The sequence below is a fragment of the Acanthochromis polyacanthus genome, chromosome 10 (genome assembly GCF_021347895.1).
Source record: "Acanthochromis polyacanthus isolate Apoly-LR-REF ecotype Palm Island chromosome 10, KAUST_Apoly_ChrSc, whole genome shotgun sequence".
Lineage (NCBI taxonomy): Eukaryota > Metazoa > Chordata > Actinopteri > Pomacentridae > Acanthochromis > Acanthochromis polyacanthus.
The window spans coordinates 16628123-16655973 of record NC_067122.1 but is presented as its reverse complement, the minus strand read 5'-3'; the positions used below and the strand labels follow the sequence as shown (position 1 = coordinate 16655973).

Here is a 27851-nt window from a genome sequence, read left to right as displayed (position 1 = left end):
AAGCTAAAGAACTAACTAGTGGTAAAAATGACTTCATTGTAGAAATTGCGTGGTTTAAAACACAAATATTTCTCATTAAAAAGTGAATCAAAACGTCAAAGCTCTGCAATAAGCTATACTTATCGCTGTGTAGAAATTGTACCATCACGGATTCTCCAAAAGTTGCTTACCACTAAATAAGACACGTCAGTCATCACCAAGCTACATTTTTGTCGATTCTTACTGTATGATAAAACAAAATGCCCAAAACTGCTTATACTTGAAAGCACTTTTGAAAGTATTACTTGATGTTAAACCCGTGAACTTATTAATGTGAGATGGATCATAGAAAGACGACGTTTTTATCTATACTGAACCAAATATGTAGTAGTAGAAGACCATAAGACCTGCCGTAATTAAATTTTTTGGCTGACATTTGAACAAAAGCCACAAAAGTTGCTATTCAAGTTTACAATTCAGAGCCCACATCTTGAAGTTACTCACGAATGATTGATACTGGCATTGTTAGTTTACCTACAAACTTTAGATATTAAACTTACAGTATTATCTATTATGTGAATTTTTCAGAGTGTTTTAAATACTACAGTTAAAACTCGACAAAATTGCACAAAATGTAAATTCCACTGACAAAAATAAATGCTATGGTTACGAACCTACAATGTGACTAATTCTAATGCATGTTTTCTCTCTATGTTTTGTCCCTTTCCTCCCACATATGCTGTTTGCACATGCACACACATTTTGCCTAATATGTAACACTCTCACGGCCTGTCAGTCAAAACTTGAACCCTTTTCACATTTCCGGCTGGCGGAAACTGACGAAAAAAAGGAACAAGCCTTTCTTGACAGGGGTGACACAAGCAGCACAGACACAGCTCCACAGACCACAACCGGCCCAGCCCTGGAGGGGTGAAACTGCTGCATATTCTCACAGAAAACCTGGGAAACTTCATCAGAGATCTTGACAAAGGCACAGGGGTTCCCCAGTTTGCATTTTTGAAAACCTTGGACAGAGGAGACTGACGGTATTGTCTTTTGAAGTGTGTGTCTGTGAACGTGTGACAGTGTGAGAGAAAGCATGAGGAGAGTTAGGGTAGGGCATGTATGTATGTATGAGGAGAAATATGCACATCAGTAGTCGTTGATGGTCAAATCAAAATGTCATGTAAAAGGGTCAATTAGTCAGATCAGAATTTAAAATTAAAAACATGCAACTGAAGTAATTTGTGCCTCCAAAAGAGGTGTGGAGAGTGCAGCGATCATCTTAGCTTGTCACTGACTATAAAAGTCTTTGAAAATGTCCATATGTGGGGGAAAAAAAGACATCTTTTAATCCTGAAATGTAATAGCTTTAAGATGGGTTTACATTTTCATGCACATTCAGAAAGAGACTGTGTCAGCATTGGTTGAACTTTTTGCCTTGGGCGGGCCAGAAAGCGGAAGTGTGCGTCCATGGTGATAGTTCAAGTCAGAAATAGGAAGTGCTCATCAAATTGGACATGCCATCCAGTGAGTGTGTGTGTGTGTGTGTGTGTGTGTGTGTGTGTGTGTGTGTGTGTGTGTGTGTGTGTGTGTGTGTGTGTGTGTGTGTGTGTGTGTGTGTGTGTGTGTTATTCAGCATCATGTGATACTGAACAATGGTTAAAAGTCTCTTTTCTGACAGCTGGTTGGCAGAAGTCAGATTGACAGGTCATGTATCCTCACTCTGTCTCATTTCGTATCTTGTGTGTCATATGTTCTACGATATAGTTTAGTTTTTACAGTCAGAGCATCATCAGTTCAACTTTCACAGCAGTTTTATTCCTGAAAATGACTTATAAATGTTTGTGTTCATCATTTTCATACCCTCGTATGAAATAAATGCAGGAAACATTAAGATATATATTTGAAGTGAAATCATCATTCATATTTCACATTTTAATGTTGTTATGATCTTGCTTTTAGTACATTTTCAAATGTAGTTTTTTTTAGCCAAACGAACCACTTACTAATGCATCAAAGTGCATAATTGCACACTTCTGACATTTATGAAATAATAATCACCGAATAACTCTTCACGACATGTTCAAGCACTTTTCATGTCAAACCTGATGTTTGCAGTTTAATCAATGTGAAGAGAAACTAATTAAGAAGAATGATTTCGCTGAAATGATTAATTACAAGTCTTGTTCGCATTCTTCTTGTCTTCGTCTTAGCTGTCACATATTTGCACTAAACAAAACCACACACGAAGACATTTGTCACACATAATAGAGCACTTGCTGAGCATCCTTTCATTTTAGTTTATCAGTTGGACAGTGTTTCTAAAGCTGTCCTTTCCTTCACTGCTTCACTCTCCCCATGTTTGTCTCTCCTGCTTTATTTTCCTCTGCTGTCGACTCTGCTCTGTCAGAACTGTCTCCTGGATTTATCTCTCACTCTCTTCTTCTTCTCTTTCTCCCAGCATGGCGGCGTGGGACCTGTCAGTCACAGTGGAGGACCTGGGGTCTGATGCCCCACCTGTCGCCATCAGCGTGGCCTCTGACCTCCACGTCGGAGGGGTTATCCTCAAGTTGGTGGAAAAGACACGTACGTCACACTGTCTGTCTTAATCTGTTACTTTTTCTCTCTGACACTGCATAGGCTAAAACAGGTTTTTCATTGGTCATTATTTACATGTGAATTCACGTGTAATGTGCAGGTAACACTTTATAGCATGCATGCAAGTAATGCTGGATTTATAGTAATTTATTTCATCAATCAGAGCACAACATTTCATGAAGTCTTTCATTCCCCATTCAGAAGTAAAAACAAAAAGGATTTCTGGTCATAGCAACAAGTCACAATCAAATTTCTGACACAACATTAGTAGCCCCTTTGCCCAGAGTCAGCTGGGATAGACTCCAGTGCCCCGCGATCCTAATGAGGATTAAGCGGTGTATAGATAATGGATGGATGGACATTAACATCCAGTTTTTTTATGCTAACTGTCACCCGCTACGTATTTTACAGGTCCCATATTGTGCACTTTTTAGCAAATTAATGAGTTTCTCACGTCCCCAGAATGGGTCCTTCAATGTTCAGCTCAAAATACTGCAATGATGGTTTATTTTACCATGACTATATAACCTCTTGTTTCAGCTCTGTTCTAAATGAGCTGTTTCAGTGTCTGTAGCTCTAAATGCTACTGACCACGCCCTCTTCAGGAAGAAGACTCTCTCTGAGTCTGTGGTTGACAGCATGGAGCAAAACAGTTCACTGCACAGATGTGAATAAATGTGTGACCATTTTACTTGGATATATCTCCAAATTCACTGCATAGTTTTTATTCTTTTAACTCATGTTTGGGGAGTTTGTGGTTCTAAAATAAGTAGTATAGTGTTGCAGAACTACAGCTTGGAAATATTGCTGAAGTGAGTAATTGGACTGTGTCACTACTTCATTCTCGTTCTATTGTCTGACAGCAGAAACATAAAAATACTCAAAATTGAAAACATCTTAATTGGACATTCTGCTGTATTAAAATGCATCATATGGGTCTATGATCAAAGCTAATGGTCACATAGACGACATTAGAGGCATGCTCTAACACCGATGTTTTCCAATTTTGTGGTGACATGTTAGCATCACTATATGATCCACAGCACAGATAAGAGCCATGACTGTAATGTATATACATGAGGGCTGGCCAACAAAGCAAGATTACTGCGTTAGTGAGATTGAGCCTTAAATTTACAATGTCACTAAAGTGGCTCTGTCCTCGAGATCCCCATGGTAACTGAGGCTGCACAGCTAAACAAGACATATGTATTTGATTATTACTAAGGACAACATACCAAGGTTTCTAATTGACCCTGACGTGATTTGAACACGCAACCTTCTGATCTGGAGTCAGACGCGCTGCCGTTGCGCCACAGAGTCACATATATAGAAGCAAAGGCTGCAATGATCAGCTGAGGTTCATCAGATGATCACCGACCACACATGGTGGTAAATCCACAGCATTATAACAACACAATGGTATGTTGATTTAGAGTATTTAAGGCATAAATTTAAAGGATTCAGTTTGAAATTATAGATTTCACACATCGGTGCTTGAAGCTAAAGAATATTTATTCTGTTTTAGTGACAGATGTTTTGTGTCTGGCATTATGTTTAGTTTCAGAATATTGAGTCTTACTACAAAGACAGTTGGTGACAACTAGACTAAAAAGCACTTTGGCAAAAGTGAAGCTTGATTATGTCACAGTAGAATTGGCAATGGCAATTGCAATCTCAACTAGGAGAGATGCCAATTCTACTGAACTGGTTAGGGTTAGCAATTGCAATGTCTACTAGGAGAATTGCCAACTCCACTGTGACAATTACAAGTCAAAGAGAATCAAGGTAGTACTCGCAGCAGATCATGCTCCCAGTCACTCCCCAATAATGACATTTTTAAGCAGACTTCAACACATTGTCCAATTTTATGAAGGAGCAGACAAATTGACCCTGACGTGATTTGAACACGCAACCTTCTGATCTGGAGTCAGACGCGCCACTGTTGCGCCACAGAGTCACACATCACACATACAAGACAGAAGGTGCAATGATCAGCTCAGGTTCACCAGCTGGACAGAAACACTGACCACTGGTGGTGGTAATTTCCCAGTATTGCTGTGATAGTGCAATGATAGTGAGGTAAAATTGATTTCTCAGTGTGTATGGACTCTCTTACCAAGAAAACTGTTGTTTAAAAAGAGCAACAAGAGGAAGATTCAGTTGCATAAAACATAGCAAAGATTGTCTTAACTACCCTGAATGCTTATTTATTTTATTTAATTTGCCATCAACATTGTTGTGCAAGACACACAATGCTAATAATTACATACTGATTGAGTATGGATTACATTTAAATAACTGATTATTCAATGTTGCCTTTTGGTGACACTGCAATCAGTGTTAAAGCAGTCCACTGGATCTTCAGTTCTTCATGCACTGGGAATTCATGAAGACTCTTGTGTTCACTCTTGCAGCAAACAGCAGAACTTTTTTTAGTGTAGCTCGTGAATAAGACATTTTAAAGTTTCCAGAGGCGGCTCTATAAAGTCAATAACTACTGTCTTTTGCAACAGACCTGATTAGTGTTTGGTCTGATATGTGCGGTGGTTGGGGTCGTTACTCAAAAACAGTAATAGATTCCACTTTCTTTTGAAGTCAGGCTTTAATTTCTTTACTTTTATCTTGTCTGTAATGTGGTTACAGAATTTAGTGGCACTTTAGATCACTGACTCATGTGCTGTTTTCAAATGGCTTTCCTTAATTCTGATCATGTATTAAAGTACCACAAAGGTCAGCATATTAAGTTTTTCAATGAGAAAGTGAACTATTTGACCCTGACATGATTTGAACAGACAACCTTCTGATCTGGAGTCAGACACGCTACCATTGCGCCACATGTGTAATAACTGCAGGTGCAGTGATCACCTCAGGTCTCACCACCAGCATCAACACAAAGAGCCCAAACTTTTTAGAATCTGCTGGTAGATTCGTAGCTGTATAACAACACAATGCTTTGCTGGTGAAGTAAAACTCATTTCAGCCAGTTAAAGAATCACTGGAATATTTTGTTGCATGTTTGTAATATTACTTTTATCAGCAGCAGAACAAACACTTGGCAAAACTGCTCACCTTACCCTTAATTAACAATATTTGGGAGCTGATAGATCATTTACTTGCTGGTTGCACCTGTTTTGTGATTCTACAGTTTATTTGTTTACACTGCTGCTTAAAAATCTCGGTTTTTATGTTCATCACTATATGATCCACACCACAGATAAGACCCATAACTGGGATGTATATACATGAGGGCTGCCCAACAAAGCAAGATTACTGGGTTAGTGAGACTGAGCTTTAAGTTTTCAATGTCAGTATCAATGTCAATATCATAGCTGAGGTCCATCAGCTAGACAGAAACACTGACCACCGATGGTGGTAATTTCCCAGTATTGCTCTGATATTGCTCTGTCATCAATATTGTTGTGCAAGACACACAATGCTAATAATTACATGTTGATTGAGTTTTAATGAGTATGGATTACATTTAAATAACTGATTATTCAATGTCGCCATTTGGTGACACTGCAATCAGTGTTAAAGCAGCACTGGATCTTCAGTTCTTCATGCGCTGGGAGTTCATGAAGACTCTTGTGTTCACTCTTGCAGCAAACAGCAGACCTTTTTTTTTTTTACTGTAGCTCATGAATAAGACATTTTAGAGTTTCCAGAGGCGGCTCTATAAAGTCAATAAACCTGGTGGGTTGTGAAGGAGCTATTTATTCTCAATGGCTCACCTGGAAGCAGTGGGCTGTGGGTTTGAGTTAGATCACTACTGGTTCTTCTTCTGTTGTGTAGCATTTAAGTACGTTCTTTCAGGCTTGTAAAGCAGGGAGGGCATCTACTTGTAGTGGTAAACAGACAGACAATCTTTTGAGAGAGAAGATCTCCAGACTGTGATGACCTTGATGTGTCAATATAGTACCCTAAGTGAGACACTAGACAGCTGGTGAAGCATGAGATATTGACCCTGACGTGATTTGAACACACAACCTTCTGATCTGGAGTCAGACGCGCTACCGTTGCGCCACAGAGTCATACAAAGCAGTCTAACAGGTGCACGAAGTCCCAGGTTTGTCCATTACCTGGTCAGACCAGCACAGAGTGTCTGCCTAACCTATTAATGTAAATTTATTGTTGATATCACAAATAAAGGGCAAGACTTTTTAATTAAACTGCATAGTATTGCACGTTTGGTTCATTTATTTTCATAAACTGATTAGCATTTGTTGTGTATTACATATATGATTGCACTTATTTAGTATGACAGAGTTCAACATACTGAGGCTCGTCACGCATAAACAAACACACTGGCAATGACACAATTTGAAAAAAAAACACACTCCGATTTAGAGTGAGATGCACTGTCACTGCACGAGTCCATTTTTGTTCCTTTATCTCTTGGCAAACTGGTTGGTGTCTGTTGATAGAACAAGTCTAAATTCTCCTGTTGCGACAGACCTGATTAGTGTTCGGTCTGACATGTAGTGTTGGGGTCGTTACTCAAAAACAGGAATAGGTCACACTTTTATTGGTAATTTTTTTAAAAGTCAGGATTTAACTTCTTTACTTTTATTTTGTCTGAAATGTGATCACAGAATTGAGAAACAGTAGCGCTTTAGATCACTGACTCATGTACAAATGTGATGTTTGGAAGTGACTTTCCCCAATTCTGATCATGTATTAAAGTACCACAAAGTTCAGCATATGAAGGTTTTCCATGCGAAAGTAAATAATTTGGCCCTGACATGATTTGAACACACAACCTTCTGATGTGGAGTCAGATGTGCTACCGTTGCACCACAGAGTCACACATACAGGACAGCAGGTGCAATGATCAGCTCAGGTCCACCAGCTGGACAGAAACACTGACCACTGGTGGTGGTAATTTCCCAGTATTGCTGTAATAGTGCAATGATAGTGAGGTAAAATTGATTTCTCAGTGTGTATGGACTCTCTTACCAAGAAGACTGTTGCTTAAAAAGAGCAACAAGAGGAAGCTTCAGTTGCATAAAACATAGCAAAGATTGTCTTAACTACCCTGATTGCTTATTTATTTTATTTTATTTGTCATCAACATAGTTGGACAAGACACACAATGCTAATAATTACATATTGATTGAGTTTCAATGAGTATGGATTACATTTAAATAACTGATTATTCAATGTTGCCATTTGCGTACTTGGTAACAAAAATATGTAACTGGCTAACACCAGCTATATGAGGTTACACTTAGTTACTCAGATGGGCTCCGCCAAATCCAAAACCTCCACATTCACACTGGAACTGTTCCGTAAAAACAGAAAACAAGAAAATAGGTTTTTTTAGTCTTAAATTTTGAAGTAATTTACAGACCATCAGCTGTTAATTTAACATTATTTCTAAGGTCACTCACAGCATGGATGTGAAAACCCTCCAACTCTGATCAGAAAGTTGGTGTTAAGCCAAGGTTTACAAGATATGACAATGCTTTGTTCAAATAAGAGAACTTTAGAGTGCTGAGGAAGTACAGTTCCTCCCCTCAGGAGTTCAACTAATTAGTGTGAATAATTGAGAACTTTCCACTCCTCCATCAAAGCCCTGGTTAACAGTGAACAAGACAACTTCTAAACTGCTACAGGGATTTATGACATTAGCGTTATGTAATAATCAGTTACATTATTAGTAAAATTATAGAGTATGTTGATGCGCTACTGAGCACCTTTTTTAATGGGATGTTGGCTTTTTTATTTGGTAGGAATCAAATATAATCCAAGATAACAGCTCTTCCATAAATTTCAACTTTCATTTGCCGGATTTTTTTTTTCTTTGTTGAAACTGTCAGGAAAATGACAATTCTGCTTTATTGTACAGGTCTATGTGCATAAATTAAAAGCAGTATATTGACTTGTTTCCAATATTTGTATTGTGTTTGTTTCATATATTTAAAGCACATTTCAACACGATGCATTCCAGCATAACACAACTGTTCTAGTTCTAATCCAAAGTTTGCTGCAGTGAGGTTTTTTTCTTGGTGTTCTGGCATACGGTGGGTTTACAGCCACAGAGAAGGGGTCTGCGAAGGTAAGCTGACACAGAACCTTAGCAAAATATCATATTTTATATGATGGTCATGGCTAGGGAGATGATTTAAATACAGCTACGGTCACTGGGGTCTAGGAGCAGAGTTTACAATGTTAAAGAATTAAAGATGGTGAGATCACAGCTCTAGAAGACAGTTATCAACAGCAAATGTGTGATGGGATCAAGGAGTGACACCGGAGGGGAGGAGAGTTTCGCTCTCTGATTAGCATCATGACATTATCTGATTAGCAAAGTCACATCAAAACTCAAGTCACTGGATAAAATAGCACCAGGGGAGTTTTTTTCATCAGTGATGAGCAACAAACAAACAAAGATGATTCATATTTGACACTTCATCACCGTCCTCCACGATCAGAGTCTGAGTCAGTAAACTGGTCCATTGTAATGAATACCACTGAAGCCAAACATCAGTGGGAGGGTGTAAGTTCACAACATTTGTTCTGGCTGTCAGATGAATGGCCTGCAGAATAAGATTTACATGTGAAAAATCGGTTTAATAGAGAAGCTTGATTTTGTGACTTTTGTTCAAGCAAGCGGTGCAAAAAGTCCATTAAAAGACCTGAATGTTTAATCCTTCCATTAGTTCTTTCCTTAAAATGCCATTAAAAGTAACTAAAATGTATCATTATTAAAAGGTTATTAAAAAAGAGTTTCAGTGTCATTATGATTAAAGAAGACAACTACAGGTTCCTTACATCAGTGCTTAAAACAAATGGATATTAACTCTCTGTTTATAGTGACAGTTTTGTGTCTGTCCTCAGAAATCAAGCGTGACTGGTCGGACCATGCCCTGTGGTGGGACCAGAAGCAGCAGTGGCTCCTGCGGACAGCTTGGACTCTGGAGAAATATGGCATCCACGCCGACGCCCGCCTGGTCTTTATGCCCCAACACAAGCCCCTGAAACTGGGGCTGCCCAACGGCATCACCCTCAGGCTGCGGGCCTCCTTCTCCTGTCCTGTCTTCCAGACTGTGATGGGTATCTGCAGAATGCTCAGTAAGTGCTGTCTTCCATGCCTTCTCACTTTCTGCCTTTGTTTATTTAGATATTTGATTTTAATACTAAAACATCTATTGACTTTGCTCTTCAAATCTAATAGTGTTTGTAGTTTCTGTGTCCACGACACCTAAAGCGTTTTCAAAACTGTCCCTTTTCTCACCTCTCCCTCTCAGTCGTCTTCCTAACTGAAAGTACTCGCACTGTAATATCGCTCTTCACAACCCATTTAGTCGCTGAGATGTGTAAAAGTGTCTCATTAATATGTTGCCATGTAACTGGCTGTAACAGCACACAGACACTACTTCCAGAAAACAAAACCTTCGCCATCTGCTTCGTGCTTTCATTTCGTCTAATTCTGGCGCTTCTTGGTCTCAATTCCTCACCAGAAATCCCCAGGAGGTGACAGCAGACTGGAAAGGTTTTGAAAAGCAGCAGGCAGGGGGAAATAATGAAATCTGTCAGCAGAAAAGTAGCTTAGGGCATGCAAAGATACAAATTAAGAAAGTTACGATTTGTATTAATGCAGCAAATAGTTCTAAAATAAAAAGGAGGAACATGCACATGGGCCTCCAGTCGTTTCACCATTGCTATTTGGCTCTTGTCAATGGCGTTCAGATCCATTCACTCATCCATTTTTCCTGTGAACAGTGTTAACATGCAGCCTAATATATCCTCCAGTTGACAGGTGCCACGTTATTCACTTCACTTGTCAGTGGTTTTAATAATGTAACAGACTGGTGGATATATCTTGTATTTTAGGGTTTGCTTTTACTTACAGCTGCAATCAAACAGGACAAAGACTTCCCCTTTGGGATTATGTGCCTTTCTAATGCAGAAGGCTGGCTGAGATTAAGTAATTAAAATACAGAAATGCTGTCCAGAGAAAATGATGTGGCAAAGTTTTTTTTTTAAGATTATAAACAAAATTAATTAAGTTTTTGTAACTTAAGACTACCTTAAGACTCAAAGGTAGACAGAGACTTTGTTGTCATTGTGCAAAATACTTTAAAAAAATAACTTGTGCGGTAACTCACAGCAATCAGCAGCAGTGCAATATGAAATACACTGAAAAAATAAAACAGTGCAAATAGTGAAGTACAAAATAGTGCCAAATAAACAGGTGACAACAAAAAGCTTAAGGTAATTAAAGGTGACATTAAATGCCTGATGAGCAGACACTAAAGCTGTTTTGTCTTGGAGCGGTTAAGGTGCACTCCACATTTGATTTCTGGCCAGCCAAATCATTTGCTGCATGTCATGCCTCTACTCTTTCCCCGTATAATGGTATAGAGAGCCCCCTCTACCAACAACAAAAAAAACTTTACGTGTTACTCACCAAAATGCATTTTATGTATCCTTGACAAACATGTCAAGTGCACCCTCATCCTCATAAAACACTTGCAAAACCAATTTATTAAGTATCATAAATCCTGCTTTCTTCACTCCTGTGTTTACAACCTTGCAGTCTTCTTCCCTGCCTCTGATGGCACATTGCTGCATATCATGTTGTGTTACTGCCACTTGTAGATCACTGGAATGGTGTAACAACATTGGTAGTTTCACCCGTATTAATGCCTCATGCTCATATACAAGACAATCAGAATGAGGACCAACTTGTAGAAAAGCGGCTCCATTAAGCTACTGAAGGTCAAAAATTCTACAAGGATCCTTTAGTCTCTCAGATGCAGCTTCTGTTGAAGTACGTATTGTTGGAAATTGTAGTACCAAGATAGCATTATGGTGAATGTCAGCATTATTGTTTCAAGAGTCACATTATAATGGCAGAAGGACTGACCCTGACGTGACTTGAACACGCAACCTTCTGATCTGGAGTCAGACGTGCTACCATTGCACCACAGAGTCTGCAAACACTGATGTATAGATCCTATAATCAGCTCAAAAGGGATACAAGAACACAATATGAAGGACTCTATGCCATCGTGGCATTCAAGTGGAAATTTCAGGCTTTTATCTTGAGTAGTTCCAGAGAGATTGTCATTCAAACACAGCCTCTAATGTATATGCATGAGAAAAGACATGCTAGAAAATGGGTTGACAAGCTGAAGTCCCAAATAGTGTGTAGGACTCACAGTCTATTCATTATTCAGTAACTGCAATGTGTGAATAATTGTGTACATAAATCCCAGAGCTGCTGATTGCTGCTTGTGTCACACAGCTGTGTGAGAATCCAGATAAGCAGGTTACTTTAGCTACGTACAAATATTGCTATATACAGATAAAACTCAGATAAGTGGCAGGAAGGTGCTCTGACAAAGCAAACACTAGCAGGGGCACTCATGTTTTTTTTTAATAGGGCAACATCATTACTATAATCTTTTATTATATTCTAAGCTTTTTTATATTAAAGGTACGCTTCATCGGTAGTGACAGACTCAACATGATTGTGGGATTTTAAGGCGTGTCAGGATTTTATTGCGCCACAGAGTCACACAAGTCGCTACCACAGGTGCACTGATCTGCTTTGGTCTTTCCAACACTGGAAACAATCTATTGCCTATCCTGTACAATTATACATATACAGTTAAATAATACCATTCACGCTCCTAAAAATTCACTATTAGCAAGTGTCAGTTCTTTTTTTGTAATTTATTTCTTTATTAGAACACCAATTTATGACAGAAACAGAATCAGGGCTTGAGGGGATGTTAGTACCAAGCTTTAACTGAGTACCCAGTGTGTATGCTATGTTTGTCACTCTCAGACTTGAAGACGCTGACAATTACATTATCTAAAGTATTTAGAAGAGCTTCTTTTTTCAGCATGTACTACCATTAAACAAAAGAGTTCAAATGCATGAAAAAAGGTATGTTATAATGTGGGTTGACAGGCAGCTTTAAAAAAAAAAACAAAGCAAGAAAAGCACTCAGAGAGTGCAGTACTTCGCCACGCCTGCTCAGTCGTTGTATAATTTCTGATGGAAAAGTCCCGATAAGTCCACACAGCGGTGGATTTGTAGTAGGATCACAATCACATGATCGTCAGCAGGCAGCTGATGAACTGTTCATTTGTTGTCAAAGTTACAGTGACGTCGTCCTGCTATCTTGCAATGACACAGAAATCATTCACAAATCCGTGGATCCAGACTATAAGCTGCATCACTGCCAAAATCTAATCACTTGGTCTTTGTATCATTTCTGAGCTTCCCTGAAAATTTCATCCAAGTCCGTGATTCTGTTTTTGAGTAATGTTGTGCACAGACGGAAGGACCGATCATCACATAACTCCACCATGTGCCTTGGTGCAAAGTGTTTAACATATGAAGCAATCAACCCAGTGATCTTTACCGGATTTTCAGAATGCACTACCATTAAATAACTGAATCTAATTTGATTTAGCTTGTTTATCAACTGAGTAGATACAACTACAGCAGATGAGTTCAATGAGGTTTCTCATGGAGAAGTAAACAAACTGACCCTGACGTGATTTGAACACGCAACCTTCTGATCTGGAGTCAGACGCGCTACCGTTGCGCCACAGAGTCACACACATGCAAACTGCAGGTGCAGTGATCAGCTCAGGTCTGACCACAAGCATCAACACAAAGAGCCCAAACTTTTTAGAGTCAGCTGCTAGATTCATCATTGTATAACGACACAAGGCTGTGCTATCACATGAGAGCTGAGTGACATTTAACTAACACATTAAGTTGTATTCTAGCAGCATTTCTTTTGTATTAAGAAGAGTACTGTAGCAAGTAGAGATGTTTGTTCTGATGCCACAACAACGACATTTGCACAACATCTGACAGCAAACCAAGCAAAAAAAAGCAAATCGATAGAAAAACTCATCTGGTGCATCTGTTGGGATACCCATTAGCACTGACTGGCATTTCAGGTTTTGTCGAGTCATTAGGCAAAGAACATTCAACTTTTTTCATAGTACACACCTCAGGTCTTACCAGCACTAGAGCCTGCACCTTGTAGTTTCTTAAAAGTTGAATATTAGAAAGTTCTTTTTGTTGAATTCTGTAGTATGGAGGAATGCTTGCAATGATGTGACAAATTAAGCATTTTTAACTGGACTCTAAAGCCTTTTATTCATTTATTAGCTGATGCAAATGTTGTACATCCTCCTTTTGAGGATTGCAGAGCTGAACCTACTGCTGCATCTCATGAAGGCGTTACCAAATGTTTACTTTTTTACACTGTGTAACTCTCAGACTTGAAAATGCTGGCTATGACATTATTTGAAGTAGTTAGAAGATTTTCCTTTCTTGACACCTTGGTACATTCCTTTAATGAACATTGCCGTACTGTTCTGGATGATGTGGCCCCTTTCAAAACAAGACAGGCCCCCCCAACCAAGCCCGCCCCCTGGATTAATGACAGTATTCGCTCGCTGAAGAGAGACTGTCGAAGGGTCAAGCGCCTATGGAAATCCACTCAACTGCATGTCCACTATTCTTCTCTGAAAGAGCTTTTAGCATCTTTTAATAATGCAGTGAAGGATGCCAGAGCTGCGTATTTCTCCAGGCTTGTGTCTGATAACTGGCGTAATCCCAAAGTGTTATTTGAGACTATTGGTAATATTGTTATCCCAGTATCACCTACTGTACCAATTTTCTCTGATAAGGAATGTGAAAATTTTCTTTCTTTTTTCTTGGGCAAGATTAATGACATCAGATCAAATATTGTCCCCTCTCCTGCCCCCTCTGGTTGTTGCTTCTCTCGGCGGCCTATCCTGGAGAGTTTTTCTCCTATAACCCTGCAACAACTTTCTAACTTGGTTAACCGTATGAAAACTACCTTTTGCTCTCTTGATGTCCTACCAACATCTTTGTTTAAAGATGTTTTTGGGTCAATTGGTCCCGCGGTGGTCTCTATAATTAACACCTCTTTGTTATCTGGCTGTGTCCCTGCTAATTTCAAATATGCTGTTATTCAGCCTCGACTCCAGAAATCAAATCTAGACTCTTCTCTACCTCAGAACTATAGGCCCATCTCCAAGCTGCCTTTTGTTGCAAAAATCTTGGAGAAAGTGGTTGCAAACCAGCTTACAACTGCTCTAGATGAGCACTGCATTTTGATAAGTTTCAGTCAGGTTTTCGAAGGCTGCATTCTACAGAAACTGCCCTTCTTGGAGTTTCTAATGATCTCCTGATGCGCAGTGACGCAGGAGATTGTTCAGTGGTGGTGCTGCTGGATCTCAGCTCAGCATTTGATACAGTGGACCACGGTATACTGATAGAGAGACTTGGTCAGTGGGTGGGTGTGACGGGGACAGCCCTGCAGTGGTTCTCCTCCTACCTTTCTGACAGGAGCTGTGCTGTTTCTGTTGGTAATTTCGCCTCCTCACCGAAACCCCTCCGCTGCGATGTGCCCCAAGGTTCAGTCCTTGGTCCAGTTCTATTTGCCTTGTATTTGCTTCCTCTTGGGCAAATCATAAATCAGTTTAAAGGTATCTCTTATCATTGCTACGCTGATGATATTCAGCTTTATTTTTCCTTTAAGCCCCACAACCTTGCTTCACTGTCAGTTCTAAGTGACTGGATGGCTAATAACTTTTTGCAGCTAAATTCTGACAAAACTTAATTTCTTATCTCTGCTCCTCCAAGTCTTGTCCCTAGGATCAAAGATGGTTTACGTTTCCATACCTCCATGATTAAACCTTCCGTTAAAATTCTTGGTGTCACTGTGGACCAGGCTCTGACTCTGGATCAACATATGAAATTACTGATTCGCTCTTGCTTTTTCCAGTTGAGGAACATAGCTAAACTCAGGCCCATTGTGTCTCAAGCTGAGATGGAGATGTTAATCCATGCGTTTGTGTCATCACGTCTGGATTACTGCAACACGCTTTTTACCTGCCTCAGCAAAGCGTCTCTGGCTCGCCTGCAAGTGGTCCAAAACGCCGCTGCCAGACTGCTGACAAGGACCCCCAAAAGGTCCCATGTCACTCCAATTTTAACTGCTCTTCACTGGCTCCCCATTAAATTTCGGATACAGTTTAAAGTCCTTGTGGTCACTTACAGAGCTCTGCATGGTCAAGCACCGGCCTACATCAGAGATCTGTTACAGTCTTATGTCACCAGCAGGTCTCTGAGGTCCTCTGATCAGGGCCTGCTGGTAGTTTCTCGTTCAAGGCTGAAAACTAAAGGAGACTGCGCATTTGAGGTTGTGGCACCCACTCTGTGGAACTCTCTCCCACTAAATCTAAGATCAGCGGACACTATCGACACTTTTAAAAAGCAGCTAAAGACCCATCTTTTTAGACTTGCCTATCTGTCATTGTTGTATGTTTATCTCTTTTTTATGTCGATTTCTGCTTTTACTTTGTGTTTTTATGCCTTGTTGTTTTATGCTTTTGTAAAGCACCTTGTGACTTTTATGCTCTAGAAAGGTGCTATATAAATAAATAGTCTATTATTCTCCTTTTTACTGCCAATTAACAAATGTCCAAATAAACAATATTGCCATATTTTTCTTTGATTGTTTCAGAAAGTACTTGAAGCAATCTTTTCTTCACCTAATTTCTAGTGCACTTTTATTTATTTTCTGATCAACTGAGTAGATACAACTACAACAGCAGATGTTGAGTTTCTCTTGAAGGAGTAAACAAGTTGACCCTGACGTGATTTGAACACGCAACCTTCTGATCTGGAGTCAGACGCGCTACCATTGCGCCACAGAGTCACAAAAGAAGCTATAGTAGGTGCACTGATCTGCTTTGGTCTTCCCAAAACTGGAACTAGCAAGTGTCAATTCTTTTTTGTAATTTATTTCTTTATGAGAACACCAATTTATGACAGAAACAAATCAGGGCTTGAGGGGATGTTAGTACCAAGCTTTAACTGAGTACCCAGTGTGTATGCTGTTTGTCACTCTCAGACTTGAAAATGCAGGCAATTACATTATCTAAAGTAGTTAGAAGAGCTTCTTTTTTCAGCATGTACTACCATTAAACAAAAGAGTTCAAATGCATGAAAAAATCATGTCAAAATGTGGGTTGACAGACGGTATTTAAAAAAATTTGTAGTGGGATTGCAATCATGTGATCGTCAGGAGACAGCTGAGGAAGTTATCGGTGGTTGACATGGTTACAGTAGTTGGGTTTCCATTACAGTTTTTCGCAAAATAAAAGCGATATTTCTAAAATTTCGACAAAGTATATCTGCGCTTTGAACGTGTTTCCATTGAAGGTTGTTCTGGGCAGAAGCATCGTAACTCTCGTAAAATATCATCCCGCAAGATTTCACTGCAGGAAGATTTTCCGCTTCTGTCTGCTTATAACACTCTGCATTCCTCTGCTCTTTGCTGTCTCGTATGGCAGTGATGTTTTTCTCAAGAATAATGGCAAAAAAAGTCTCGGTCTCCACTTCTGTCCACCATACCATGTTTACTCCGAGAGAACTGGTCATGTGACCAGGTATGTCATGTCCGGTGACGTATAATTGCGGAAAAGGTGTTTCCATTGCACTTTTGCGATATTTTTCAATATCGGAACGTCTGAAAAACCACCCCATGAGAGCATAAAAACTTTTTAGCGATATTTTAGTCCTTTTTCGAAATTCAGGTGTTTCCATTACCAGTTTTTTATTGCGCTATTTACATTTTGTGCATATCTAAGGGTAATGGAAACGCAAGTAAAGACGCCGTGACGCCATCTCACAATGACACAGAAATCATTCACAAATCCGTGGATCCAGACTATAAGCTGCATCACTGCCAAAATCTAATCACTTGGTCTTTGTATCATTTCTGGCCTTCCCAGAAAATCTCATCCAAATCTGTGATTCTGTTTTTGAGTAATGTTGTGCACAGACAGAAGGACAACCATATGCAGATCATCACATAACTCTGTCAAATTCCTTGGTGCAAAGTGTTTAACATATGAAGCAATGAACCTTAATCAACCTAGTTATCTTTAACTGATTTTCAGAATACGCTACCATTAAGTAATAAAGTCTAACTTGATTTAGGTTGTTTATCAGCTGAGTAGATACAAGTACAGCAGATGTTGAATTCTATGAGGTTTCTCATGAAAAAGTACACAATTTGACCCTGACATGATTTAAACACACAACTTTCTGATCTGGAGTCAGACACACTACCATTACGCCACAGAGTCACACACACACCAACTGCAGGTGCAGTGATCACCTCAGGTCAGACCACCAGCATCAACACAAAGAGCCCAAACTTTTTAGAATCAGCTGTTAGATTCATCATTGCATAATGACACAAGGCTGTGCTGGTAAAGGAAAACTAATTTAAGCTGGTTAAAGAGCCACTGGAGTATCTTGTTACATGTCTGTAGCATTGCTTAACTGCTTACCTTACCCTTGAGTGACAATATTTTAGGAGCTGATAGATCATTAACTTGCTGGCTGTTGCTTGTTTTGTGATTCTATAGTTTATTCGTTCACACTGCTGCTTTAAAATCATGGATAAACCATCAGGTTACTTATGTTGCATCACTATATGGTCACCACGAATAAAACCCATGACTGGGATGCTACCATTAAATAACATAACCTATTCTGATTTAACATTTGCTTTGTTCATCATGTGAGTAGCTACAAGAACAACAGAAGATGTTGAATTCTCTGAGGGCCTTTACTTGCCAAACTGCTCACCTTACCCTTGAATGACAATATTTTGGGAGCTGATAGATCATTTACTTGTTGATTGCACCTATTTTGTGATTCTACAGTTTATTTGTTTACACTGCTGCCTAAAAATCGTGGTTTTTATGTTAATCACTATATGATCCACACCACAGATAAGACCCATAACTGGGATGTATGTACATGAGGGCTACCCAACAAAGCAAGATTACTGGGTTAGTGAGACTGAGCTTTAAGTTTTCAATGTCACTAAACTGGCTCTGTCCTCTGGATCAGTGGTTCTCAACCCTGTTCCTCAGGACCCCATGTCCTGCATGTTTTAGATGCGTCCCTGCTCCAACACACCTGACTCAAATGATCAGCTCGTTATCAAGCCTCTGCAGAAGCCTGATAACGAGCTGATCATTTGAATCAGGTGTGTTGGAGCAGGGAAGCATCTCAAACATGCAGGATATGGGGTCCTGAGGAACGGGGTTGAGAACCACTGCTCTGGATCACCATGGTAACTGATGCTGCACAGCTAAACAAGACCCATGTACTTAATTATCACTAAGGTCAACATACCAAGGTTTCTAATTAAGAAGTAGACAAGTTGACCCTGACATGATTTGAACACACAACCTTCTGATCTGGAGTCAGACACGCTACCACTGCGTCACAGAGTCACACATATAGAAGCAAAGGCTGCACAGCATTATAACAACACAATGGTATGTTGATTTAGCGCATTTGAGGAATATAATTAGAGGATTTAGTGTGATTCTGATTTTAAAAAAAGTGACAGATGTTTTGTGTCTGGCGTTATATTTATTCTCTCAAAGAGAATCAAGGTGGTATGGGCCGTAGATCATACTGCCAGAAAATTAAACCATACTTGTCATGTGATTCCCAAATTTACGAAGAGTCATGGGCTGCATCACTGACTTACACTCAAATGTAGCGTGTTTACATGAGTCACTCCAAAGCAGTGATGTTTATATAAGCACAACAGACTTCAACATATTGTGCTTTCTCATAAAGAAGTAAACATTTTGACCCTGGAGTGATTTGACCTTCTGATCTGGAGTCAGACACGCTACCATTGCAGTGGGCTGTGGGTTTGAGTTAGATGTTTACTGGTTCTTCTTCTGTTGTGTAGCATTCAAGTACATTCTTTCAGGCTTGTAAAGCAGGGAGGGCATCGACTTGTAGTGGTAAACTGACAGACAAGCTTTTGAGAGAGGAGATCTCCAGACTGTGATGACCTTGATGTGTCAATATAGTACCCTAAGTGAGACACTAAACAGCTGGTGAAGCATGAGATATTGACCCTGACGTGATTTGAACACGCAACCTTCTGATCTGGAGTCAGACGCGCTACCGTTGCGCCACAGAGTCACATATGCAACTAGAAAAGCACTCAGAGAGTGCAGACCTCCACCAAGGATAGAGAGGAAAACAGAAAACCCATGCAGTGAAGGATCATGAGCTGGAATCAAACCTGCATCTCTGACACAGTTCTGTTTATGAATCACCTTCTTAACCAGTTGAACTATCTGGACACCTTGTTCCAAACTGTTGGACGACATACTAACCTATGATATTTTTGTGATATTTTGGACCACATACTAAAACATACTAAAAAATTCAAAGTGATCCAGAATCCAGGATCCTTTCCGGATTGCCACCAAACTTAAATCAGCTCTTCCTCTTACCATAGTCTACATTCCCTCAAAATTTCATGTGAATCTGCAAAGGCGTTTTTGAGTTATCTTGCTAACAGACAGATAGACGGACGGACACATACACGCCGGGTGTCACATAACCTCCTTGGCGGAGATAATAACTGCAGGTGCAGCGATCACCTCAGGTCTCACCACCAGCATCAACACAAAGGGCCCAAACTTTTTTGAATCTGCTGGTAGATTCGTAGCTGTATAACAACACAATGCTTTGCTGGTGAAGTAAAACTAATTTCAGCCAGTTAAAGAATCACTGGAATATTTTGTTGCATGTTTGTAATATTACTTTCATCAGCACCAGAACAAACACTTGGCAAAACTGCTCACCTTATCCTTGAATGACAATATTTTGGGAGCTGATAGATCATTTACTTGTTGATTGCACCTATTTTGTGATTCTACAGTTTATTTGTTCACACTGCTGCTTAAAAATCGTGGTTTTTATGTTCATCACTATATGATCCACACCACAGATAAGACCCATAACTGATATGTATGTACATGAGGGCTGCCCAACAAAGCAAGATTACTGGGTTAGTGAGACTGAGCTTTAAGTTTTCAATGTCATTAAACTGGCTCTGTCCTCTGGATCAGTGGTTCTCAACCCTGTTCCTCAGGACCCCATGTCCTGCATGTTTTAGATGCTTCCCTGCTCCAACACACCTGATTCAAATGATCAGCTCGTTATCAAGCCTCTGCAGAAGCCTGATAACGAGCTGATCATTTGAGTCAGGTGTGTTGGAGCAGGGACGCATCTAAAACATGCAGGACATGGGGTCCTGAGGAACAGGGTTGAGAACCACTGCTCTGGATCACCATGGTAACTGATGCTCCACAGCTAAACAAGACATATGTATTTAATTATCACTAAGGTCAACATACCAAGGTTTCTAATTAAGAAGTAAACAAGTTGACCCTGACGTGATTTGAACACGCAACCTTCTTATCTTGAGTCAGACACACTACCGTTGCACCACAGAGTCACACATGTATAAGCAAAGGCTGCAATGATCAGCTGAGGTCCATCAGCTAGACAGAAACACTGACCACCGATGGTGGTAATTTCCCAGTATTGCTCTGATATTGCTCTGTCATCAACATTGTTGTGCAAGACACACAATGCTAATAATTACATGTTGATTGAGTTTTAATGAGTATGGATTACATTTAAATAACTGATTATTCAATGTCGCCATTTGGTGACACTGCAATCAGTGTTAAAGCAGTCCTCTGGATCTTCAGTTCTTCATCAAGACCCATAACTGGGATGCATGTACATGAGGATTGCCCAACAAAGTAAGATTACTGGGTTAGTGAGACTGAGCTTTAAGTTTTCAATGTCACTAAACTGGCTCTGTCCTCTAGATCACCATGGTAACTGATGCTGCACAGCTAAACAAGACATATGTGTTTAATTATCACTTAGGTCAACATACCAAGGTTTCTGATTAAGAAATAGACAAATTGACCCTGACGTGATTTGAACACACAACCTTCTAATCTGGAATCAGACGCGCTACCGTTGCACCACAGCCACACACTGACATGAAGTTGAACATAAAAGCTCCGCCCATCAGCTCACGCAACTTAAAACCATATACTGTTCTTGGGTCATGTCAGGCAGTATATGTCTGTCAGTATCATAACATATTGTGATTAATAAAACTAATTACTGTTGCTTCCATTTCCTCTCTTTTACCTCCACAGACATCCGACACCCTGAGGAACTCTCCCTCCTTCGGCCTGTGGAGGAGAAGAAGAAGAAGAAGGACAAAGACTTGGCCGAGGAGATCTACGACCTGACCGAGGTGCCCCTTTCCTCGGGTACACTCAGCACACTTTATCTACACTACAGCCATAATGTCCACAAATGATGACTTTCAGCAAACGTTTCTGTTTAGTTACAGCAAAAGGCTTGAAAAACTGGTCCTCGGTTTCCTCAGATGTGCTTTGATATTAAACCAGTGCAGTCTGTCTTCAGTACAGGACATGCTTGAATGTCCTGGATGTTTTTAGACAAATCACAGCATATTAATATGTATAGTATCATCTCAGAAATAAATATCTTAAATAACCACTTAAGTCTCTGAGATGACGAGGCCCCAGTCACAATGAAGAAGATTAATTATACAAGTCTCAAATATAACTAGCATAAACTATTTTCATCTGACAGCCAGGAAGCTACTCAGTATCTAAAGGTTACTGTACGAGTTTAGCTATGTCCTGTCTATCTAACTATAAGAGATTCAGATATTTAATGATAGGCTTTCTGAAAAACTTGACTGTAACCGCCCTACTTTCTTTGCAGTGTCCCGGCCCTGTCTGTACAACGGCATGCCAGCTCACTTTGTTGATTCACCTCAGATGGAGGCCATCTACAAGATGCTGTCTGTCACTCAGCCTCCTCCTGCCCCTGAGGTCATAGCCAAGCAGTACCGCCCCGCCAGTGTGGTGGACAAGGCCCACATCAATGGCAGGTATATGCTGTATTAACCTAATGTGTATTACAACATCACAGCTGATTGAGAGTTACATCATTCAGGTCTCTACACTCTTACCTTGCCCCAACTAGAGGCAGATAGCTACCCTCTCTGAGCCTGGTTCTTCTGGGGTTGATTTCTTGTTAAAAGAATTTGTGAAATGGAAAATATATCTTAAAGGGAATGCATGTAGACATGTCAGTCAGGGTTTTTTTTCTGTTTAGTTTTGTATGTTTTTGCTCTTCTATTTTCGCAAAATGTGTGTTTTTATAACAAGTGATACCAAAATTGAATCTTCTCCTGAAGAATTAGCTTTATTTATGCTGGGGCCTCAAAACAGTTATATGATAGCTCTCAGAGATACTTTTCTTCTGCTTTTTATCACATATATGAACATATATGTGATTCTGAATTTCCCTTCGGGGATAAATAAAGTGATTCTATTCTATTCCATTCTATTCCTTTCTATTCTATTCTTTTCTATTCTATATGTAATGCATTATGTTAAAAATAGACACATATTCTGTCTCTTCCTCTCAGGTGGTTGGACTCATCCCGTTGTCTGATGCAGCAGGGCATCCAAGAAAACGACCGACTCTGGCTACGTTTCAAATACTCTGCCTTCTATGATATAGAACCCAAGGTGTGTGTTTGAGTGTGTGGACATGCTTTTGGATGCATCTGGCATTACATCCCTCCTCTGACCACACACTTCCTATTCCTCTCATCCCCTGCAGTACGATGTTGTGCGTCTGACCCAGCTGTATGAACAGGCTCGCTGGGCCATCCTGCTGGAGGACATCGACTGCACCGAGGAGGAGATGATGCTTTTCGGAGCTCTGCAGGTAGGAAATACAGCTGCTGAAGGGGAAATACATGCTGTGGTGCTTAGGAAGCTTAGGAAGTGGACAGGGGAGCATTCTAAAGTTCAAATGTTCCCCTGCTTATACACAAACATGGTAGGAGATATTTATTACAGACACCAGGTAACACCCAGTGTTATGCAGAGTCAGTTTCAGATTTAGTCAATCACACTTTAAGTAAACTGTATTCCTTAATAAGTAAATACAGATAAGCTCCTAATCCAGGCAACGTTTCATTGGATGATAAAACCACAAAAACTTGAGAGACTAACAAAACAACTGACAATGTGAATAACACAGGCTTTACTGGAGTGTTTTTTTCTTTAATGCTACACTTAACCTGACTTTTACAAAAACTTACATGCTAATTTGAGTAAACAGATGATTCAGGACTCGTCCATTAACAGCCATATATCCTTCAGAGGGTGCAGCATAAGCACACAATTTGAGTTTTCACCTGTAACATACATACTTAAGTCTGTCTCTCCCCTTACATTCATGCAGTACCACATCAGTAAGGTGGCTCAGTCGGAGCCCCAGATGCTGAGCACCAACGCAGCCATGGACGACCTGGAGTCTGCTCTGATGTCGCTGGAAGTCAAGATGGAGGGAGAGAACAGCTCCGCGTCCGAGTTGCTGGTCAGACATTTATTTTTACGTCGTTATCTGTCATTGCGACTGGAGGACCTATAGCAGACTTAGTTCATGTTATGGGATATCACAGGGGCAGGAATTTGTAATAATGTATTATATTATGATTGTACTTTAACAGTTTGACACATGCTTTGATTTCAAATATATCATAGGGGATGTATGACACAAACAGAACCAAAGATCATTTAAGAAGAACTGCAACTATAACAGCTGAAAAAAATGTGTTTTTCCAGGAAACCATGACTGCACCAGAACTATGTGACTATCTGAAGATATTCCGGTGAGATTTACTTTCCAACCAGAGTTTAAATGAAGCAATGAAGCTCCACTTTCCAGAAATATATGCATGTATTTGTAATATTTCCATTTTCTAAATTGTTTGTCCTGAAAACAAGAAGTGTTTTAGTGAAACTGAGCAATGTGATTGTATGTTTCAGGCCCAAGAGGCTGACACTGAAGGGATACAAGCAGTATTGGTTTAAGTTCCAGGATACGTCCATCTCTTATTTCAAGAGCAAAGAGGAGAGCATTGGAGAGCCCATTCAACAGATCAACCTCAGAGGTGCTGAATGTGTATTACTGAGATATTTTCATGCAGTCACACCATTAACATTAAGTATTTATCGGCTAGTGGCCATTTAACAGCCATTTAATTCAGTTTTTTGCCGTTACTGCCTGAAAAATACACAATAAAGTGATGCTTACAAGGAAACCTCAGTGCACACAAGTTAATGTGGTTGCTGCTAATCCTAGATCAGTATTATACAACTACTTCAGATATCTTCAAAAACAAAGAAATCACTTTAAAAAATGACTGAATGTGAGGTAGCGTGTTCAGTTGGTGTGAATAAAATCTGATTTAGTGTTCATCATGTCAGAGTTCTGTCTTTTCCTCCATATTTCTTCTTTAAAGTTAACTTATGAGTGTCAAATAGCAGTATTTAACTTTGCTTTGATCTTCGTCCTGCAAACAGGATGCGAGGTGGCTCCAGACGTTAACGTTGCATCGCAGAAGTTCCTTATCAGACTCCTGATTCCGGCACCTGAAGGCATGAACGAGGTCTATCTGCGCTGTGAGAACGTGAGGCCACGCACACATCTCACCTCATCTCTGGCTGCTACAAACTGTCTTTTCCACCACCTCTGTGTTTGCCTCACCATCTCAGCTCTGACCACAGTCACACCTGGCTCTCTGTCTCTGTTCCGTCTTTGTCTGTGGCCCTGCAGGAGCAGCAGTATGCTCAGTGGATGGCTGCATGCCGGCTGGCCTCCAAAGGCAAAAGTCTGGCAGACAGCAGTTTCCAGAGTGAGATCCAGAGCATCCGATCATTCCTGGCTATGCAGAAGAGCAACTCCCACGGCAACGCAACTGCCGGCGATGAAAGCATCAATACTCACAGTCTGGTATCACCGCGCTACCATAAGAAGTACAAACCCAAACAGGTACACGAGGAGGTGGAATTTTTACACAAACTCTAGAAGGCAAAAAAAAGCAGATGTGATGTAGCTACAGCAGGGTATTTATTGATCCTGAATACTGTGTGGAAATTTTTCTGAACAGCAGAACCCTACAGTGATTTTGTGCTGCTGAGCTAATTGAACAGTTCTGCAACTTCAAACTTTCCAAAAACTTGCTCAAGGCAGCAAGACTATAATTATCCCTGACCTTTTAGCCTGTGCTCTCTCTTCCAGCTGACCCCTCGGATCCTGGACGCGTACCAGAACGTGGCTCAGCTCTCACTGACAGATGCAGTGATGCGCTTCCTGCAGATCTGGCAGGCCTTGCCTGACTTTGGACTCTCATACGTTGTTGTCAGGTTAAGTTTAAAGTTTAATTTAAAGTTTTTGAATACTGACTCTGTGTCAATTAACATATCAAATATGAAATTCAGTGTGACAAGGTTAATGTAAAGCTCTGACACTTACTCTTACATCCAGCTGTTGACATAAATCTGTAAATATGCTACAAGAGTTCTGGATCCTTTAACAACATAACAAAAGCAAAGATGTTAATGTAGGGGAATATGCAGTTCAAGATACAGCATATACCGCTGGTATTGCAAAAAATATAAAGCTAACTTTCAACATCTGGGGCAGGACTGATCAATTTGGCTAAATCTAGCTTGTAAAAAAAGTGAATATTAAACCCTTCAAGGGAAACTATGACAATATATGCTGACACTACTACTACAGGAGCAGGACCTGCCTGTTCCTCACATCACACAGACAGTGTTTCAGTTCAGACAGATTCTCAAACTTTACAGCTTTCAGAAATTCATCTACTGAATTGCGTCTAGCCTGACAGAAAACTTAGTGAGGAAGCTAAAATGTGTTTTTGCCCAACAGATTCAAGGGTAGCCGAAAAGACGAAGTACTGGGCATTGCCCCAAACCGCCTGATCCGCATCGACCTGGGAGTGGGTGATGTGGTCAAGACCTGGCGCTACAACACCATGAAGCAGTGGAATGTAAACTGGGACATACGACAGGTCAGACTCCAACCAGGCTTCTGGCATCATTATTCAAACATTTTTGTGTCCAGAGTTATCTGTTGCAAAATTAGATCAAGAAAAAGCTGCAGTGGTTCTCATCATTAAATACACAATGTCTTATGCCGTAATGTTATTACACAAATCAAAACAAGTAAATCTAACAGAACACTGACCTACAAACCAAGAATTTATTTAGCTGCACACTTAACTCCTCACATCACACTGACAGTGTGGTAATAAAGTGTCTGAATGGGTAACGTCATTAACAAAATAATGAAATGAATACTTTTTATAGGAAAGAACTTAAAAAGGAATCACTGCTATATATTAGAATGTTACCATTGTATTTTGTCTGTATACTTTTATTGCTCATATTTTTGAATTCCCCAAATTAAGCTTTCCTTTTTAACTGTGTGTTTCTGACTCATCCAGATGGCCATTGAGTTTGACGGGAACGTGAACATTGCCTTCAGCTGTGTGACTGCCGACTGCAAGATCGTTCATGAGTTTATTGGAGGCTACATTTTCATGTCGACGCGCAGTCGTGAGAAGAGCGACACGCTAAACGAGGAGCTCTTCCACAAGCTGACCGGAGGCCATGAAGCTCTCTAAGACTGAAACGCACACACAAACAAACTGATCCTTCAGACCCCATCACTTCCCCTACACGTCTCACCAGTGGAAAACCCAGGTGGAAAACGCAGCCGCAACAAGATAAGAACGTCAAAATCTCATGTTCTGTTCACTGTAGATGAGTTTAAACCCAGCCTCTCCTTCCATCGGTGTCTGGTCTTGTTCCCAGCACAGAGAAGCACAATTATTTGTAAGCTACATCAGTGAAAGGCAGACTTAACGTGTCCAGACAGTTCGAGACTCCAGTCGTCCTCCTGCTGACTCGCCGCCTCCCTTCAGGATGGACTGCTGCTGAGCCAAACTGCTGGGCATCTGCTCCAGGATCAGCAGGCTTGACAATCAAACTCGCAGAAATGTAAAATCAACAGCCGAATCAGCCAGCTGCGACTTCTCTTTTTCAGCTCACTCTATCAAGTATTGTAATCAGCGTTGCTCAGGTGGAAAACTTTTTGTCTAGAGCTGCAAATGCATCTTCACTTAGACTTTTATGAGAAATTATTGTCACTTTACAGCAGCCATACTATTGCAAAAGTAAATACCAATATGAAATGTTCACCACCACATAAATGTGTGAATAAACAAGCATCTACTAAAATAAAAACAGCAGTTTTGTTTTCATTTTCTCTTGTCTTCTCTCCTTATGGTCGTACTTTCTGTTGCTTCGTACACAGGAAGCTTCAAACCAATTATCTCCTCTCACACGCCGTGTGCATGTGTCCATATCTTACAGTTAAGGCTGTCCGTTAAACCACAGAGTCTGCATCC

The 27851-nt window shown here is 40.2% G+C and overlaps 1 protein-coding gene and 8 non-coding genes across 9 annotated transcripts; 1 reads left to right on the top strand and 8 right to left on the bottom strand.

The window, feature by feature from the left end:
- Nucleotides 1–751: 751 nt before the first annotated feature.
- On the top strand, nt 752–27704 carry fermt3b (FERM domain containing kindlin 3b). Its single transcript, XM_022203274.2, has 15 exons — nt 752–1025; nt 2444–2568; nt 9421–9654; nt 21673–21789; nt 22274–22442; nt 22986–23088; nt 23183–23290; nt 23813–23947; nt 24196–24242; nt 24400–24524; nt 24937–25043; nt 25190–25405; nt 25655–25779; nt 26309–26450; nt 26886–27704. The coding sequence occupies exons 2-15, from the start codon at nt 2445–2447 to the stop codon at nt 27063–27065; spliced, it is 1932 nt and encodes a 643-aa protein (XP_022058966.1). The 5' UTR covers nt 752–1025; nt 2444; the 3' UTR covers nt 27066–27704.
- trnaw-cca (transfer RNA tryptophan (anticodon CCA)) lies at nt 3829–3900 on the bottom strand. Its single transcript has one exon. It is a non-coding gene; the product is annotated as a tRNA-Trp (tRNA).
- Nucleotides 4466–4537, bottom strand: trnaw-cca (transfer RNA tryptophan (anticodon CCA)). Its single transcript has one exon. It is a non-coding gene; the product is annotated as a tRNA-Trp (tRNA).
- trnaw-cca (transfer RNA tryptophan (anticodon CCA)) lies at nt 6540–6611 on the bottom strand. The gene has a single exon. It is a non-coding gene; the product is annotated as a tRNA-Trp (tRNA).
- Nucleotides 11449–11520, bottom strand: trnaw-cca (transfer RNA tryptophan (anticodon CCA)). Its single transcript has one exon. It is a non-coding gene; the product is annotated as a tRNA-Trp (tRNA).
- Nucleotides 13088–13159, bottom strand: trnaw-cca (transfer RNA tryptophan (anticodon CCA)). Its single transcript has one exon. It is a non-coding gene; the product is annotated as a tRNA-Trp (tRNA).
- trnaw-cca (transfer RNA tryptophan (anticodon CCA)) lies at nt 16239–16310 on the bottom strand. The gene has a single exon. It is a non-coding gene; the product is annotated as a tRNA-Trp (tRNA).
- On the bottom strand, nt 18838–18909 carry trnaw-cca (transfer RNA tryptophan (anticodon CCA)). The gene has a single exon. It is a non-coding gene; the product is annotated as a tRNA-Trp (tRNA).
- Nucleotides 19550–19621, bottom strand: trnaw-cca (transfer RNA tryptophan (anticodon CCA)). The gene has a single exon. It is a non-coding gene; the product is annotated as a tRNA-Trp (tRNA).
- Nucleotides 27705–27851: the final 147 nt, after the last annotated feature.